Genomic DNA, 16157 nt, shown 5'->3' with positions numbered 1-16157 from the left:
AAGCTTCATGTTATGAACTCAAACCTACCTTATTGTCAGAAATATAAATGCTTAGCAGCTTTTTTTGTTTGCTTCGTTTCATTAGAAAACAGCAGGGGGCACTCTGCACTTTGGTTTAAGCACATTTTATCACGTCCACTTACCTATATTAGATATAATCCGATTAATAAATCAATCTTAGATTAAGTATTAACAGTTGTGTGGCTTGAGAGCCTTTTAAGTAGACTGTTAGTCTGCTGCCTCTTCTCAGTGTGTCTTCTGTTTCAGGGTTGTTCAAGCACTCACTCTCCATCTGCAGAGCTCTGCTGTCTGACCTGGTGTCTGCTTCAGAGCGCCCTCTAGTGATGGGACATTTCAATGCAGCCTCCAGCGTGGGCTTCATCCTGGGCCCTGTGGTGGGTGGCTACCTAACTGAGCATGAAGGAGGCTTTTATACATCCTCTTTTACTTGTGCAGCCATCTTCATTATTAATGCGGGTGAGTTGGAAAATTAGATTAATAAACTGAGTTCATGAAGGTAAAAATTAAAATTTATATCAATATAGCATGTCTGTCATTGCAGGCCTCGTATGGATGATACCACAGAGTGAGACGGTGGCTGACCGTAATGACACTGTCTGCAGAAACGACACGAGTACAGGGTATCACGAAAACCACTTTAGTAAATCTGTACAGAATGGTTCTCATACAAATAGCCACCACCCATTGCTGACAGCAGAGACGCAGCAAGAGTCTAAATCTCCTGCAAAGCATCGTGGTGGTTTCAGGTGGAGGGATGTGTCTTTTCTTCAGCCAGTCTGGAAACAGCTGTCCTCAGTAGGCTCCAGGATCCACATAGTGGCCTCATCTGACATGTGGGACCTCTTCCTCGTGCGTCTTCTGATGGCCATAGCTATCATGCTCTACTACAGTAACTTTTCTTTGGCCATGGAGGAGCGCTTTTCACTCAAACCAAAAATGACCGGTTACCTGATCAGCTACAGCAGCACTCTAGGGGCCCTGGCTGGGTTCCTGGTGGGGCCAGTCACGCAGCTGTATAAGAACAACATGCCCGCTTTACTGCTTCATTCTACGGTGCTCACCTGTACGCTTATTTTCCTCTATGCTGCTGCGCCGAATGTTTGGCAGGTGCTGCTCACCTCCACCTTCTTTGCCATTTCTACCACTATCGGACGGACATGTATCACAGATTTGGAGCTGCAGAGGGGCGGGGTCCAGGCCAGCGGGACTCTGATTGGAGCCGGGCAGTCAGTTACAGCTGTGGGTCGAATCCTGGCTCCTCTCCTGTCTGGTTTGGCGCAAGAGTTCAGCCCTTGCGGCCCCCCAAGTCTAGGAGTGGTGCTGGCCCTCGCAGCTGTGGCTTTACTACTCATCAGAATCCCCAAATGGGACGCGAGGGAGATGACAAAAACAGCCAAACTCAGAAACTCTAAATGAATTTTGAAATCACAAAGAAGTGCTCTTAACTGCAGGAGACCAGCTGGGACAATGAACAGCAGACTCCTCGAGGGAACGGTGAAGCCAACTCGAACGTGTTATTCTTAAACAGGATAGCCCTTCTGTTGGTGCGATGACATCACGGTGGAAATATTGTGACGTTTCAATCACACCAGCACTGAAGTCTTCGTCTCGGGGACAGGTGAATCAAAAGTCACGTGCACTGTAGGAATGAAGACACGGCTGCAAAATGCTGACGTTTGACAGTAACCTTTGGGCACAAACTACTGTAGTCTTTATTTTTAATGAAGTTTTATAACCACTGCAATTTAGCTGGAGTTGATGAAAGCAGGTCTGCTTATGATGCACTACATGCCCGAAGAGGAGGGTGATTTAATTGAAATAATACTTAATTCATTAAATAAAAATTAAAAAGATGACTATCAAAGGCAGGCTATTACATTTTTGGTATGAGTTTGATTTTTACACATTTTACCTCAGTGGGTAAAATGTTTTTTTATTCTAATGCAAAGTATCCGAAATGGTCTTTATAGCAGTATCTGATCTAATGTTCCTCTTTGACTGATCATAAAGAATAGAGATTTGTTAATTTACCTAATTAGAGGCTTAAATGCGTATTTGTTATTCACTGTTTTTAAGTTATTTTTATAACATTATTTTGAACAAAATAATGTTCAGAGCCAGAGAGGTGTAATATGAAGTGAGATGAAACACAGAACTCACTATGGTGTTAAAGTTTTCTGTGTCACAATTCTTTTATTTACAGCATGTTGTAAGTGCAAATTTTCAGCTGTGCAAATATGCATTATATGTGCGAGCCGTTACTAGGGGCACAAATTAAGCCCAGCTGTAAAAATAACAGCAGAGCCAACCGTGCATTGCAATGTCACTGTGCATGCATTCAATGATGCAGAAAATGTCAACCTTTTTATACTTGGTTTTAATCTATTTAGTCTCTTTTACTCTCTCACGCACACAGAACAAGGTTACCTGTTCAATCAATAAAGTTTCAGAGTTTTAATGTGCAGCCATCGCTTTAGAAATGAGAGTGCACTCAATATTAAAATAATTAACTTGAATTAAAATGTGTACTCTACCACTCTCTGCACTGAATAAGCAGATTAAGAATTTTCTGCAGCATTCATTTCCTGTCTTGTCTTTTACTTTTACATGTTGGTATTGTTTATAGATTTTTCATCACTAGTCAGTCATCATCTGATGTCGTTTCTGGTTGGAGTAGGTGGCGCTCACAGGGATCCTGCTGTGTGGGATGAGTGTCATGTGACATGTGAAACGCCCCTTTTTATGTAACTGCACACGGAGCCTGAAGCAGAAAGTCTGACTTGGCAGACAAAGTTAATAACCGCCATCATAGGTTTTGTCAAGCCAGCTAACTCAGAGAAAGCCTGGCTGTGTTGAACTTCCTTCATAGTACACCTCTCTGGAACAATCGGAAACGCTTTTACATTTATCTCTATGCTCCATGAAGGACCTGCCACACTAAGGCCCAAAAAACTGTTACAGCAAATAAACAGTTTCTACTTTTGTGTCTGTCTCCTGAATTGTATTTTTAACCATATTAAAAGCATTCACTTTTAATATCTGACATTTTATTCAGTGTCACAAACCTTAAAACTTATCAGAAGAGCTTTCAACAAAGAAAATTTATTACAGAATAAAGGAAAGCAGCTGGGCCAGATGGACCATCATTGTCAGGCATTCAAAAAGTACTTTGTACTGCGCAAAAACAGCTTGTTTGACTAAAAACCATTTATATACACACAAAATGTACATCTTCAGTCATGTAACTATCACACAAGACGGACAATAAAATACAAAAAAACTATCCTATTTACACAAAGGGCAAACATTGTATAATAAAATAGTTTAATTAACATCACCTTCCACATTTAAAAACTCCTACATGAAGAAAAAAAAGACATTTAAAATTATTTTCTAAGACTAGTTAAAATAAGTACATGTGTAAAAAGTCTCACAGCTGACAGTTTATTTACAGTACAGTTGCTACAGTTCACTTTGCTTCTGAGGAGTGTGACACTGAAGCGTTAGTCCATTTTGGCTCATTTTGAAGACCGCTTTACCTCTAGTGAGTAATGAAGACACCTTCAATGTTATTCTAAATGCCTTTAAAGTTATTTGAGCTTACAGTCATAAGCAGAAACTTCCAGCTGCTTGATTAGGTGGTGGTGGTGTTATTTCTTCTTGGGGTTCCACTGAGGCCGCCTGAGCAGAGGGTTTCGAGCCGTGGTCTCTCTGGGCTCAGCCGCCCAGCCTGGCGCTGGAGACGAAGGCTGACACTGCCCAACTTGCTCTGCGCCGTCTTCTTCGTGAACATTTCTTAAGTCATCCACTGAACTGTTGTTATCATCAAATGAGGAATTTAAGCGGCGAGGACGAGGCACGCGGGAATCACTGTAGGAGGAGTTTGTCCTGAACACACCCTGCCCCGTACTGCTGCTCTCTTCATTCAGAGCATCAGTAGATGGTACTTCTTCCAGAGTGCCCAGCCTGTGCAGAGGCATCATGGCTTTGGAGGAGGAGCGTGCGGGCTTGCCAAACCGGGAGCGTTGAGATGGGTAGGCAACTTCTGACAGGGTCTCATGATCATCTGGGATGAGATTGAAAACAAAAAGTAAAATGGTAAAGTACACTCATACAACAGCTTGTAAACAACATTGAAACACATGAGTAGGAGGTAGACCAGTTAATCCCATTTTCAAATCCATATTTGAAATTCAGTCATATTTATCCATCCAGGTCGAAGTTTCCAGAGATTTCTGCCTTCTGCTGAATAGGGACTACTAAAAGAGAGCAAACGTCCTTTCTAATAAAGCTTATTGTTAGAGCTGGATCAGGTGACCTTCAATCCTCCCTTAGTTATGCTGCAATGACCCTTGGCTGCTGGGGGGTTCTTCACTCACATCTTTTCACACTGTATTCCTTTACACCACTTTGCATTTAATCATTAGTTATTATTAAGCTCCGTCTCTTTTCCACATCTTTTTCATCCCGTCTCCCTCCCGTCACCCCCAAGCAGTCAGAGGAGAGGGCTGCCCCTACCTGAGCCAGGTTCTGCTGTAAGTTTATTCCTGTTAAAAAGGGAGGTTTTCCTTTAAATTGTCAGCCCAGTGCTTGATCATAGAGTCACCTGACTGTTGTCAGGTTTTCTCTGAATTATTGTAGGGTTTTTACCTTACAATAAAAGGCAACTTCATTTGGCACAATATATATAAAATGGAACTGAAATTAAATGTAATTATACTGAATATAGTGAAACTGATCTGCTGATGCTCAAAAACCAAAAGGCACACTTACTTTGGCTGGCTGAACTACAGGCCAGAGGTAAAATGCCTGTGTTTGATTTTGGGGTGAACTGAGCCTTTTAATAGTTCTGGATTATTGAAACAGAGCTGGAAGTCATGGTAAGTAACATTATTAAAAACTGCATGACATTATCTGAAATTCAAGTGGTGGTCTAAAACTTTATCAAAAGCTCCATATTTAGCTGATTTTTAAGATGAGACAAAAAAAAATTCTGCACAGGACATCAGCATCCTAACACGCTCACTATGACAACATGGCTATGTTTAACTACTATACCAACAACTTGTCAAGTAGAATCAATCACAAAGTACAGGTAAGGTCAATGTCCTAAACCTTGCCTGTGCTGATTCACAAATCAGATGCTGACCTGATCGTGGAGCTAAACATTTCATGGCAATGCGTTTGCACTCGCATCATAAATGTTGACCTCATAGTGGTGTTGGACAAGAGCCGGTTAATGATCTGAGTCTATACGCTTCATGAGGAAGGCAAAACTGTTCAAGTTTTCTTGTCCACGAATAACGTGGGTAAATTATTCATCCATTTTCATTCATCCAGTTGAAGCACATTTCTGCGACCATCATAGAGCTAACCCATGAGGATAAACAGCCACACACACACTCACATCTATTCCTACAGTCAATTCAGGATCACAGATAAGGCCTCAAAAAGCCTTGCTGCTTGAATTGAACCCTAACATAAGGAAAAAGGCTTCAGTGCTTTTTAATCATTTCCTTTAGCAGAGGATGCACTGAACCATCCTTTATGAAAGGAAGGTGAAATGATGCCATCCTACAAATTCTAGCAATGCACAAACCAGCCACTCAAGAAACCAACAAAGTGGTACAAATCATTCAAATGAGCATTACAAGTGCTTTGTTCTAGCTGCCATTGGTTGGATGGACAAATTATAGTTTTGTTACTGTGTGGGTTACACAATGCTTATTATTAGTTGTTGTTTCCAGTATTTTGTACTATGCTTATTTGTTGTCTGTTGTGTTTGCATTGAGAGTGTGCATGGTAGGATTGATGACTTGCTGCAGAACAAATCTAACCACAAGTACAAACTAACCTGAACCTGTTTTCAATTTCATGCCATAACCTGCTGGTAAAAACTGGACATTTTGAAGAACAGCCTCTTAAAGCTGCTGGTGAACCATGAACATTACGCTTCTGTGATAAAATCTACTTGTCAAGCTGCTGTCTTGAATGTAGATTTATATCTACAAGCTCTCCCTTTTGGTATTAAATGATCAAAATGTGTTTAAGGTTCTCCATAATTCAGTTTGTATTAGTAAGGTTTGCTGTTGTACTGCAGACTTTAGGACGATCACTTATCAATTTACCCAGCAGGAGCCTATAAGAAAGCAGGATTTAATTTGTTTTACAGGCTATGGAGCAAATTTGCTGGGGCAGTCGTCACAGGCTGATCTACTAATACTAATTTACATACAAAAAAGAGCCACCACTGTGGCACATTCTTATATGTGCACATCGCTCTGTTTTGGGGAGGGGGTTTCTGTTTTTTCAGGAGACACACACTGTGACATTAATGAGACTGACAAAGTCTTATTAATATTTTTAGGGGTGGTTTTCTGATACCAGGGAGATAATTTACTAGCTTGGACCACGTCCTCATTTATATTTGACTGCATTTCTAGTAGATAATGGCAGATAGCGTAAGCAAGAATCGAGGCAGCGGTTTTGGGGAGGTCTCGGAGGGGACTGGCGGCAGCTTCCGGGCCAGACAGATGTAATGAGAGGGAGATGAACTGAAAAAGGAAGAGTGGGACAAGAAAATGAAAACAGCTTGTAGTGCAGGGGTTTCATATACAGACAGAATTGTAAAGGGAGTCCTGCTCCTAAGATTCAGATTAATTATCTACAAAGCACTTCATTTGTTCTGTGCACACTGCTGAGAAAAGACAATTCATTTCAGTTCTGATGAATTTAGGCTCGAATCAGGTTGAAAAATTGCAAACTTTGTAAGGAAGTGACGTTTTTCATCATTTATTCTCATTTATATGAAGGGTAAGGTTGTGTTAAGGGATTTCAGAGATAATCTCAGTTTACCTGTGTAGTGCCACCTCGCAGCATCAAATCTTGACTCCAGACTCTTTCCAGCAGGAAGCGAGAAATACTTGTGTGTCCTGGGCACATTCTAAGAATAACAATGGGAAAAAAAACTTGATGAAAAGGGGTGAGAACATTTAATCTAGTGTCTGAATTTCATGTGTTTGCAGGTCAAGAGATAATCAGCTCAGAAAGAACATTTTTAATGTGACTGTTATTTGCCCAAAGTACTTCTAATTAAGACCCCGGGGATGTACCTAAAATCCCAACCCACGCTCCCAACAAAATAAATAATTAATTAAAATAATACAAATAAATTGGGCATGGTAGCTTACCGATGACTGAAAACTACGAGGTCGGAGGCTTCGTCGAATGGTGGCATGGCGCCTGATCAGTATCTCTCTGGTCTGGCTGTCATTGGGCAGAGCATGCTTTCCTCTATATGCCACCGTCTAAGTCCAAATACATAAATTAATTATCTAATTACAAATAACAGAAGGTCAGAGAAACACACATGGCAAACACACAGTGAAGATATAGACTTAAAAACTCCATAAACAAAATCCATGACCACTGTCAATGCCGGGGACTTGGGACAACAGAGGTTCCCACGAATGGACGGTTCAGACGTTCTTAGTGGGGACTGCATTGTTTAAAGCTCAGATTACGCCACCAAAACTGGAAACAACTGTTTGAGGCAGGGGTAGGTGTCTGTATGTGGACTGCTACCTTAACCTGTTCCATGCAGTAAACCAACCACTGGTTCTGACCTGCAGCCATTAGTTAAACCAAAAACAAACACAACTGCCTTTAAAACCTTCCAAAGGTCACCATTGTGTTTTATAGAGAGGTCGCATGACAATAATATGGTCCTGTATGATGTCACCAGAGGCCAACACAGTTTACAGTTAGCATTTTTATCAAATATAATGCATTTTAAAAATAAATTAATAGTGACACGGTGATGTCAGTTTTGTGTGAAAGAATCACAAATATGTGAAAAAAAGACTTGAAACAAGGAGCTATTAAGGTGATGTGATAAACTGCTAAACAAACCACAGAAGAAACCCCACCAAAGCATCAAAGAGTCTGTTAAAAGGGTGATGTCACGCCACTAATGGAAAAGTACTGCTGGCCACTGCCTGTGGCTATGCAAAACAGCACCGAGTTTCACTTGTTGGGATCGTCAGTATGAGAAACAGAACAACATCGAGGGGCTCTTTTCTCGTTTGTGTCAAATTAACGGACATTTTTCAAACTTCATGTTTTTCAAGTAAAATGCAAAGAGGTGCAGCTGCACGTGGCTTTATTTTAGTCATCTTTATCAGGGGTTTTAATTGTTTTTAAGCAGTTGAGCACGTGCAAAGCTGATGCTGAACTACGTTACCATGTATGCAAAACAAACAAACGTTCGAGTTTCACACTTCTGAGATGTGCCGTCATCTGCCAAAAGTTGACAATGACAACGCTTAAAACGCAAAAGCTTGAAAAGCAGTGGTATTAGTTTTTGCACTATGGTAGTAATAGTTTTTGTGTATTATTCATGTCAGTGTAGCTGGAAATTGCTCCATCGGCACTGAAGAGATCCGTCACCAACTTCAGACTAAAGAAACGTTGATGTAAAAATGAATGATATGTACAGATCTTAACATTTCAAACTGCAAAAAGTATATCAGCAACGTGTAATAATTCAAATTAAGTAATTAAATAAATCAAAGATACAAAAATTGCTTTGTTGTAAAAAGGAAGCTTTTTATACATTATATATTATATTAACCTGTCTGGAATTTAAACAGCTTCTTCTGTTCTTCAGCTCCTTCGGCTCAGCACTCAAACATGTCAAATATGACAGGTGCTTCCAACTAGTTTGCTGTTTTAATGAGTTTAATGTTTAACTATAGGTATAGTTTTTTTAATTGTATAGGCCTTTAGTGTAATTTCAACAAAATGTAGCAGAGAATAAGCACAACATTTGTTCCAAAATGAAAGAAAGTGGAAGAACTACCACAAGCATAAATCAATTAAAACTATTTAAGTGCAGTATCTGATTAAATTTGCAGCTACTTTCTGACACTGTGATAGACAAACTAAACAGAAACCAAAAAAAGAGCATACAGCGAAGATCCTTCCTTTATCTTACCCGCTCCCTGATCTTGTACATGTTCTTGGACAGGATGTCGTGGATGTTCCTCAGGTCAGCAGCCAGGTACTTTTTCTGGAGTTTAGAAGAGCTTTTCTTTTCCTCGCTTTATTGGAGAAAATAATAAGCAGTCATTAGTAACTCTACATTTGGTCTTGACAGGTAGAAGGGAGAGTGATGTGATGAATGCAAAAATCATACGTACGAGAGGGAGATGATGGAAGGAGCAGCGCTGATGTCTCCGGACGCTGTGTCCAGGATTTCCATGGCATTCTGCAGCTCTAGCTTCTTATAGAGCGCCACAATACTGGACTCTGCCCTGCTGTCTCGGATGAGGATCTTACGCAGGATTCTGTTGTTAAACTTCATAAACCTGACATTGAGAGAAAGAAGTTTTTTTTATATATAGTTTATGGTGTTTTCATGCAAGTTGCGGACAACAAGAAAAATAAGGCATTACCGGCTTTATTATTTAAAACACTCAGCTTTGAAATTTGCATATCAGTCAAACTGTCAAAACCGCTAAATTTGTGTAGGCATGTAATGTAAAGAATCTTTTGTGAATTATGAGGTATGTTTTATCTGTATATGTGCTGCTACTGGACATTCCCAGCATCCCATCAACACATTTGAGTTACTGTATTTTCAGCCAGTTGTGGATAATTATGCCTAATTATGTATTCTAAGTTTAACATCAGCATCCTGTTGAACTGCCTGAAAGACTGTAGATAAACTATTAATATGAATAACCTTCAGAAAGCCCTTTTTTTGCTGATCAGTTGCTAAGTATGCATGAAAGCATTAGTGAATAGTAAAAACAAGTTGACAAATAGAATTTTTGCAAATCAGATGGACTCAAACTTTCGGATACAGTGTTTGTGGCATAAAAGAACAGTGGTAACGAGAAGCAGGAATGAGGAACTGGTGGGGGTGAAACATATCAAAGCTTCAAGAAGAAAAAACGCATTGCATGAAAGTTGAACATGACACCAAGTCTGACTAGCCGTCAGCATTCCCACACAGTCCTAATATGCGATCAGCAGCACTGTGTAATGACACCTCAGACAGACAAGACAGAAATTAAAACCCTTCCCTTTAGGGTTTGTTTTATTGTTGTTACTGTGAATCATACAGTATTATTCACTACTCATTAGATCTGATGAGCAATATCTGCTAATTTACTGATAAATAAAAAAATAAAACAGATTAAACCGCGATGCCAAAAAAATCTTACTTGTCCTTCCAGTAGAAGCGGCTCCACTGCCCACAGAGATCCTCTATGCCTGCCATTGTATGCTCCATGAGCTGCGAGCAAAGCGCGATCTGTCAGCACCGTGTGCAGAAATGTACTGTCTGATACGTGCATGCAGTCTGTGACTTACCCTGCAGTGAATCTCTACATTAATGGTGTCAAGGTTGCGGTTTGTTCTTCGGACATTGATGAACTCAATCAGAGGTCGGATACTGATGCCCTGAGGGAAAAAAGAAAAACACAAATTACTTCGAACACTAGAGTTGTAGATCCAGTTCATATACTCATCATAGACATGAATGTCATGGTAATTTGGGGATTTTAATGATTTCTTTTCCCAGGGTTACCCATACATGGATACATACCCATACAGCTTTAATGACTTTGAAAAACAAGAAATTAGTTATTAACTACAACTTGTAGTTGTAGCTACAGCGACAAGTTAGAAACGTCTCTCATTTCTAAAAAGCAGCAGATTAAAGTTAAGTCAAGTTATTCACATGTGTCACCGCTTTGGGTCTTCTTCCAGACCTCGTCAAACTGTCACCCTCAGATGAGATGAAATTAATTAGGATGTTCAGGAACAACCACCGAGGCTCAAGCCTGCCATGAAATGAAAATGGCTGTAACATCAGCATCACTGTCTACAGTGAAGGAAGTTTTGCGTTGAGACACAGTGAGAGAGTGCTGACCGATAAAAAAGCCCCTGCTCCAAAATCAACACCTTCAAGCTTGACTGATAGTTAAAAATCCCTCCAGAAGGCCAAATGGCTACTGGACAAATGTTTGGCCACAGTGACAAGAGGTGTGTTTGGACGAGTAAAGCACTGGCTTTCAATCATAGGAACACTGTACTAGCTGTCAAGCATGGTGGTGGTAGCATCATGCTCTGGGGCTGTTTCACTGCCAGTGGTGCCGGTACACTGCACAAAGTGGCTGAACTAACAAAGGAGGACTACCTCCAAATTCTTCAACCTCAGCTCAAATCAACAGATGGTTGAAACTTGGACACAACTGGGCTTCATAACAGGAAAATGATGTCAAACAGACATCAAAACAGGTTTTGGATGGATCAATAAAGCAGGCTAACGGGCTTTCCGGAATAGTCTCCTCGAAGCTCAGACCTCAACCCTATTGAAAGTTTGTGGACTGCACTTAAAAGCCGGGTCTGTGCAACAATTTAAATGATCTCTACCAGCTCTGCCAAGAAGAGTGATCAAATATCCAGCTAGAATTGTTTATGGCTACCAAAAGTGGTCGACGTACAACTTTGTAATGGGCATTTAAATATTAGTGAGGGTGTATGTATATACCTGAGCATGTATGAGCCTGTGCTGATTAGACAAAAATCCTAAATAAATTCAAACTTGTGCAGCCAATCCTTTTTATTGTTTGTTTGTTTTTTAAGTCAATAAAGATGTATGCTGTACAATCATTCCACCCTGGAAAAAGAAAAGCTCAAAGAAATCAATAAATGCCCAAAATCATAATGACATTCATGCTCATAATGACTGTGTGTAAACATTTGATTACAAGTATAAGAGATACAGTTTAGAACCAAAGTAATGTCACCTCACTTTAGCAGCTATGAGGTTGAACTTTGTAAAATGTCTTTTTTGGAAGGTAAAAGTTCAGATGCATACATGCATTTTATATATCATACAACAAATGTTCTGTATTTCTAAGGATAACAGTGTATATGATTAGAAATTAAAAGCTTGAGTTTATCAGTGTATATAATACATATAATTTTGAATCGGGTCTCAGTTTGTTTGTTTTTTAACTGGACAGAAAAAAATGACACCAAACAGCTCACCAAGATTCTGTCTCACTCCTAAATGTGATTTTAAAGAAAAAATCATTTTCTATCTCATTCCACTGCAAGGACAAAAGAAATAACACCTTCATTCAAGTTATTCAGAGCATACAGACTTAAAAATATACCTACACAGACGTTCCCTTACCTGAAGAAAGACGGTGAAGAGGATAACTGCAATGGTGGCAGTGACAAAGAGCTGTTTGCGGCCAATGGTATCAGGAAGCGTGAAGGCAAGGGCGAAAGAAACTGCCCCTCGCAGACCTCCATACGCGAGACCAAACTGATCTTTCATGTTGAATGGGATGGTGCGGAAAGGGTTAATGATCTGAGTCAACACCAAGATACCTGAGAAGGAGAGGCAAGAAAATATCTAAGGTTTCATTATCAACAAGTTTAAAGCTGCTCTGCATATTATATTATGTTGCCAAAAACTCTGTTTGTAGAGATAAATCAGCAGAGAAGTCTGGACATTTCCTTTCAGATTTAACAAGCGTTTTGACAACATTAAGCTCTCAGTTTTTGACTAAAGTTTTGGTGGTTTTTGGTGGAAACCAAAACAGACTGAGAAGACATACTGGGCTCAATATTGGTTGGCTAGGTTCAACATTAAAAGATTACTTATGTCATTTTTACATTCACAGCTTATTTTCTTAGCAGCACTTTCTGTCTTCCTTGCATTTCTTTGCACATTTCAGTGTTTGCACATGTAGCAGCAGTAGCTCTCAGCCTTTGCTCCACTAGGTAACTGCAGTCAAACAAAAACCTGAGCTTTAACATGACACAGATAACGCTGGTCATTTCCTTACCCAGACCTCTCCATACAAAAGCAAACAGCAGCGTGAAGAGGATGTAGCCCCAGTTCCACTCATGGTCAGTTGTGATGGTGACGACCCCTAAGAAGAAGAAGATGAGCGTCTCCGAGATAGAGGCAAGCATCTTAATCACGTGTCTGATGGTCGTGCAGGAACGCTGGGAAACGTTTTCCTCGACATAGTACTTCATGGTGAGGGCACAGGTTATAATGCTGCAGAAGCACATGGGCACAGAGGGTTTGTGGGGAGTATTTAGGTAAACTTTGTGTTTTTCTTCTTTCTTTCTTTTTTTAATTCTGTAAATGTTATAAAACCTACTCACGCCATGATGGATGAGATGGCAAACAGCTCTGCCACCAGATAGGCCAGGTAGCTGTACATGAATACGAAGAGTGGCTCGATTTCTCGGACCTTGGAGGTGAATCTTGTGGTGAAGGCTGCCACAAAGCCAAACAGGATGCCAAATGCCATCCCACCGAGCCCCACAATGAAGAACCTCGCCACTCCAATGAACACATCCACCGGCTCCACCACCGGCATTTCCGCAACAAAGCTGAACATGTTGTACAACACCTAAAAAATGAATAAATAAATATGCACACTTTCTTTTTTTGCACCTATGCACCAAATCCCACATATGCTAGACAGAGGTCAGGTGTGGCGTCAGGAGCTGTGGCCTCTAATGACGCCTTTCCAGATAAGAGTGATTTACTGGAAATATTTACTCTGCATTGTTTGCAATTTGATAATCAGATTTAACCAAACATACTGACTGAGTCATGGAAAAGGTGCATTAGGTAAAGTAACCAGCTTTGTTCCTCCTTAATCTGCCATTCCAGCCTGGGCAGTATGAAGCTTTTGCCACATGAAAACACGTGAGTAACATCGACTCGCATGAACCCGATGGCGTATTTAGCCACACCATTTCACTGCATTTCTCAAAACTGAGTACGTCATTTTTAAATGCATGACGTGTACCAAAACTGGATAAAAAGGGATCATCGTGTGCAGATAATTAATGACTTAAATGCAAGATGAAGTGGAAAAAGTTCTGCTAGACCATCAGATCCAGTTCAAGACACAGACAAAGATTCTTTGCACATAGAAAAGCCAACATTAACAAAGAGGCTCACACACAGGCCTGTCTGTAAAAGATTAGTTCTGAGATTAACAAGGTCAGACTATTGTTCTGTTTGGGAGAAAACATTAACAGCAAATGAAGTTTTGTTTGCTTCTTATGGCTGTGGGAGACTTTCCTCTGAGTTTATTAAATCCCTGAGTTTGTGTACAAACTACATGTGGACAAACCCACACAAACAAATGTAACTGCGACCAGAAACTGGTTTGACAGCATCTGAGCAAACGGACTGAATTGTGCTTTATAGACACACTTGTTTCATGTGTATAACATTCCCTTAGTTCAGTTTTTCCTCCCTGAGTAATTTCTCTGTTTAGAAATCTTGCCAGCACACAGACGGTTCTCTCCCACACATTCTGTCCTTATACATGCAACCCAGAGAAGAGAATGGAAAACACAAATGTGACCAGTATTTCAAGAAACCTGAGCTTATCTTATTGAGTGTGGAAGAATGGACAAGCAGCGGATGTGCTTTTTTCATGTAATAGTCATGAAATTAAATGCCTAACCATGTCTGTAAATGGTGGGTGGTGGTTGAAATGGTCTCCACAGGAAACTACATGTATGAGACTGTGACATAGAGGGAAATAGCACAAAATATTCTTAAATCTGTGTAAAATGCTAAATATATACTCTTTGTGGAGCACATGCAGAAGAGTAAACTGCACTGCCATGCTGGGTACCTGGCTGTGTATTTGCCACTGGAACAAAACAATTGACACACAAGAACAGTTTGCAATTGCCCCTTGCTCACAGTCAAGTGTTTTCATAACAAATAGCAGTCCGCTCACTCACCACAGTGACAGCATCATTGAAGAGGCACTCTCCGAACACTACGATGTAGAGCTGCTCGTTCACAGACACGTCCTCAAACACGTTCAGCACAGCCACGGGGTCCACGGCCGAGATGATGGCGGAGAACAGCAGGTTCTCCTGGAGGTTGATGTCTTGCACGCCAAAGGCCGGAATCTGGCATATGGCGAACAGAGAGATGCCAATGCCAATGCTGTTCCACAGTGTCCCCACCACGGCGAACCACAACACCTGCATGAAAACAGCAAGAAAACTGTCAGAGGTGAACAGGAAGCTGAACAGAGTTAGAGAAATGGTGCCTGATTTGAAACGAACCGTCCCAACGTTCTCAAAGAAAGGCCTGGTGGGCATGAAGTAGCCTGACTCCAGGACAATTAGGGGCAGCATGTAGAGGAAGAAGACATTACTGGTGAGCACAGCGGGGGGTTCCTCGTGAACAGAGTGCATGATAGCGCCCACTATCAGGCCGATGCTGATGAGAAGGCACGACTCAGGCACCCAGATGGTGATCTTGTGGTAAACATGAAAACCTGAAAAGAGGAGGAAAAAAGGTCACAGTGAGAAGCAAGATGAGAAACCAGCTCTCTCCCCGCAAGGAGCCTGCATGATTAAAAGCACCACACCTGTTGGCACATATGGGACTGTTACTCACCAATTTTTGCAAAAGAAGCCAGCAGCACCCAAAGAGTAATTTCAAAGGGAATCTGGATTCTTGGATAATTCATTGTAAACACGGGTAAATTATTTTTCTGGTCCTCTGGATAAGTCTGGACTCCATCATTAGGCTTAAACGATGGCAAAATAGTGGCTGCAATTGGTTTAGAAGGTATTTCGCCTCTGGAGCCATGCAGAAGAATTAAAATCATGCAAATAAACAGCAGAGTCCCAGCTTGTCTGATAAAAACTAAATTCATAGTGCAAAAAACAAGTAATAGTCTCACAGTAATCCAAACTGGCGTGAATATGAGCGCTGTTAAGATTCAGTAACTCTAACCAACTTCACAAAAGTTGGTCCCGGATGATCGAGTCTTCTTCACAGTGCCGGACTACGACACACCTGCGATCTACCTGAGTCCACGAGTTTCGATACTCATTGGGTGAGACCACGAGCCCCGCTCTGATTGGGCGTCACCTGAGGTAGATAAAAAAAGGTGGGACGAGGCGTTTCTGTGCCATTCAGGGGCCAGTGGCGAGTTTCGGTGACAGAAGTTTCAGCTTTCACGTGTAAATCACGTGTAAATTGTCGCTTATAAATGACAAATAACAAAGGTTTATGGGTACACTCAAGTTATCACAGGAAAAAAGAA

General features: G+C 40.9%; 2 protein-coding genes across 3 annotated transcripts in view; one reads left to right on the top strand and one right to left on the bottom strand.

Moving 5' to 3' along the window:
• mfsd9 (major facilitator superfamily domain containing 9) overlaps positions 1-3005 on the top strand; it is an 8029-nt gene extending 5024 nt beyond the window's left edge. Inside the window, exons 5-6 of one of the 2 annotated variants that reach the window (XM_063500020.1) lie at positions 299-477; positions 563-3005. In XM_063500020.1, the coding sequence (XP_063356090.1) occupies positions 299-477; positions 563-1437 (1054 nt within the window). In that variant the 3' untranslated portion in view covers positions 1438-3005. Of the gene's footprint in view, positions 1-267; positions 478-562 lie in introns of both variants that reach the window. The other variant, XM_063500019.1, reaches the window with a different exon arrangement.
• Positions 3006-3671: 666 nt separating this feature from the next.
• On the bottom strand, positions 3672-15764 carry slc9a2 (solute carrier family 9 member 2). Its single transcript, XM_063497557.1, has 13 exons — positions 15503-15764; positions 15166-15380; positions 14833-15081; positions 13222-13472; positions 12894-13111; positions 12233-12432; positions 10399-10488; positions 10251-10321; positions 9222-9389; positions 9017-9122; positions 7212-7328; positions 6877-6964; positions 3672-4087 (listed from the first exon to the last, which is right to left on the bottom strand). The coding sequence occupies exons 1-13, from the start codon at positions 15762-15764 to the stop codon at positions 3672-3674; spliced, it is 2451 nt and encodes an 816-aa protein (XP_063353627.1).
• Between the last annotated feature and the right edge of the window lie 393 nt (positions 15765-16157).

This window comes from Pelmatolapia mariae, linkage group LG16_19 (assembly GCF_036321145.2).
Source record: "Pelmatolapia mariae isolate MD_Pm_ZW linkage group LG16_19, Pm_UMD_F_2, whole genome shotgun sequence".
Lineage (NCBI taxonomy): Eukaryota > Metazoa > Chordata > Actinopteri > Cichliformes > Cichlidae > Pelmatolapia > Pelmatolapia mariae.
The sequence above is the reverse complement of the archived record's forward strand: the minus strand, read 5'-3'. Positions and strand labels throughout refer to the sequence as shown.

Bases quoted from the DNA above. Each gene is read 5' to 3' on its own strand.
- slc9a2 (XM_063497557.1), bottom strand. From the start codon at position 15,764: ATGAATTTAGTTTTTATCAGACAAGCTGGGACTCTGCTGTTTATTTGC. The intron at 13,112-13,221 runs GTGAGTAGGTTT...GTGCTTCTGCAG, and splicing joins GCCATCTCATCCATCATGGC to CATTATAACCTGTGCCCTCA. The intron at 9,390-10,250 runs GTAAGATTTTTT...TCTCAATGTCAG, and splicing joins CGCTTCTACTGGAAGGACAA to GTTTATGAAGTTTAACAACA.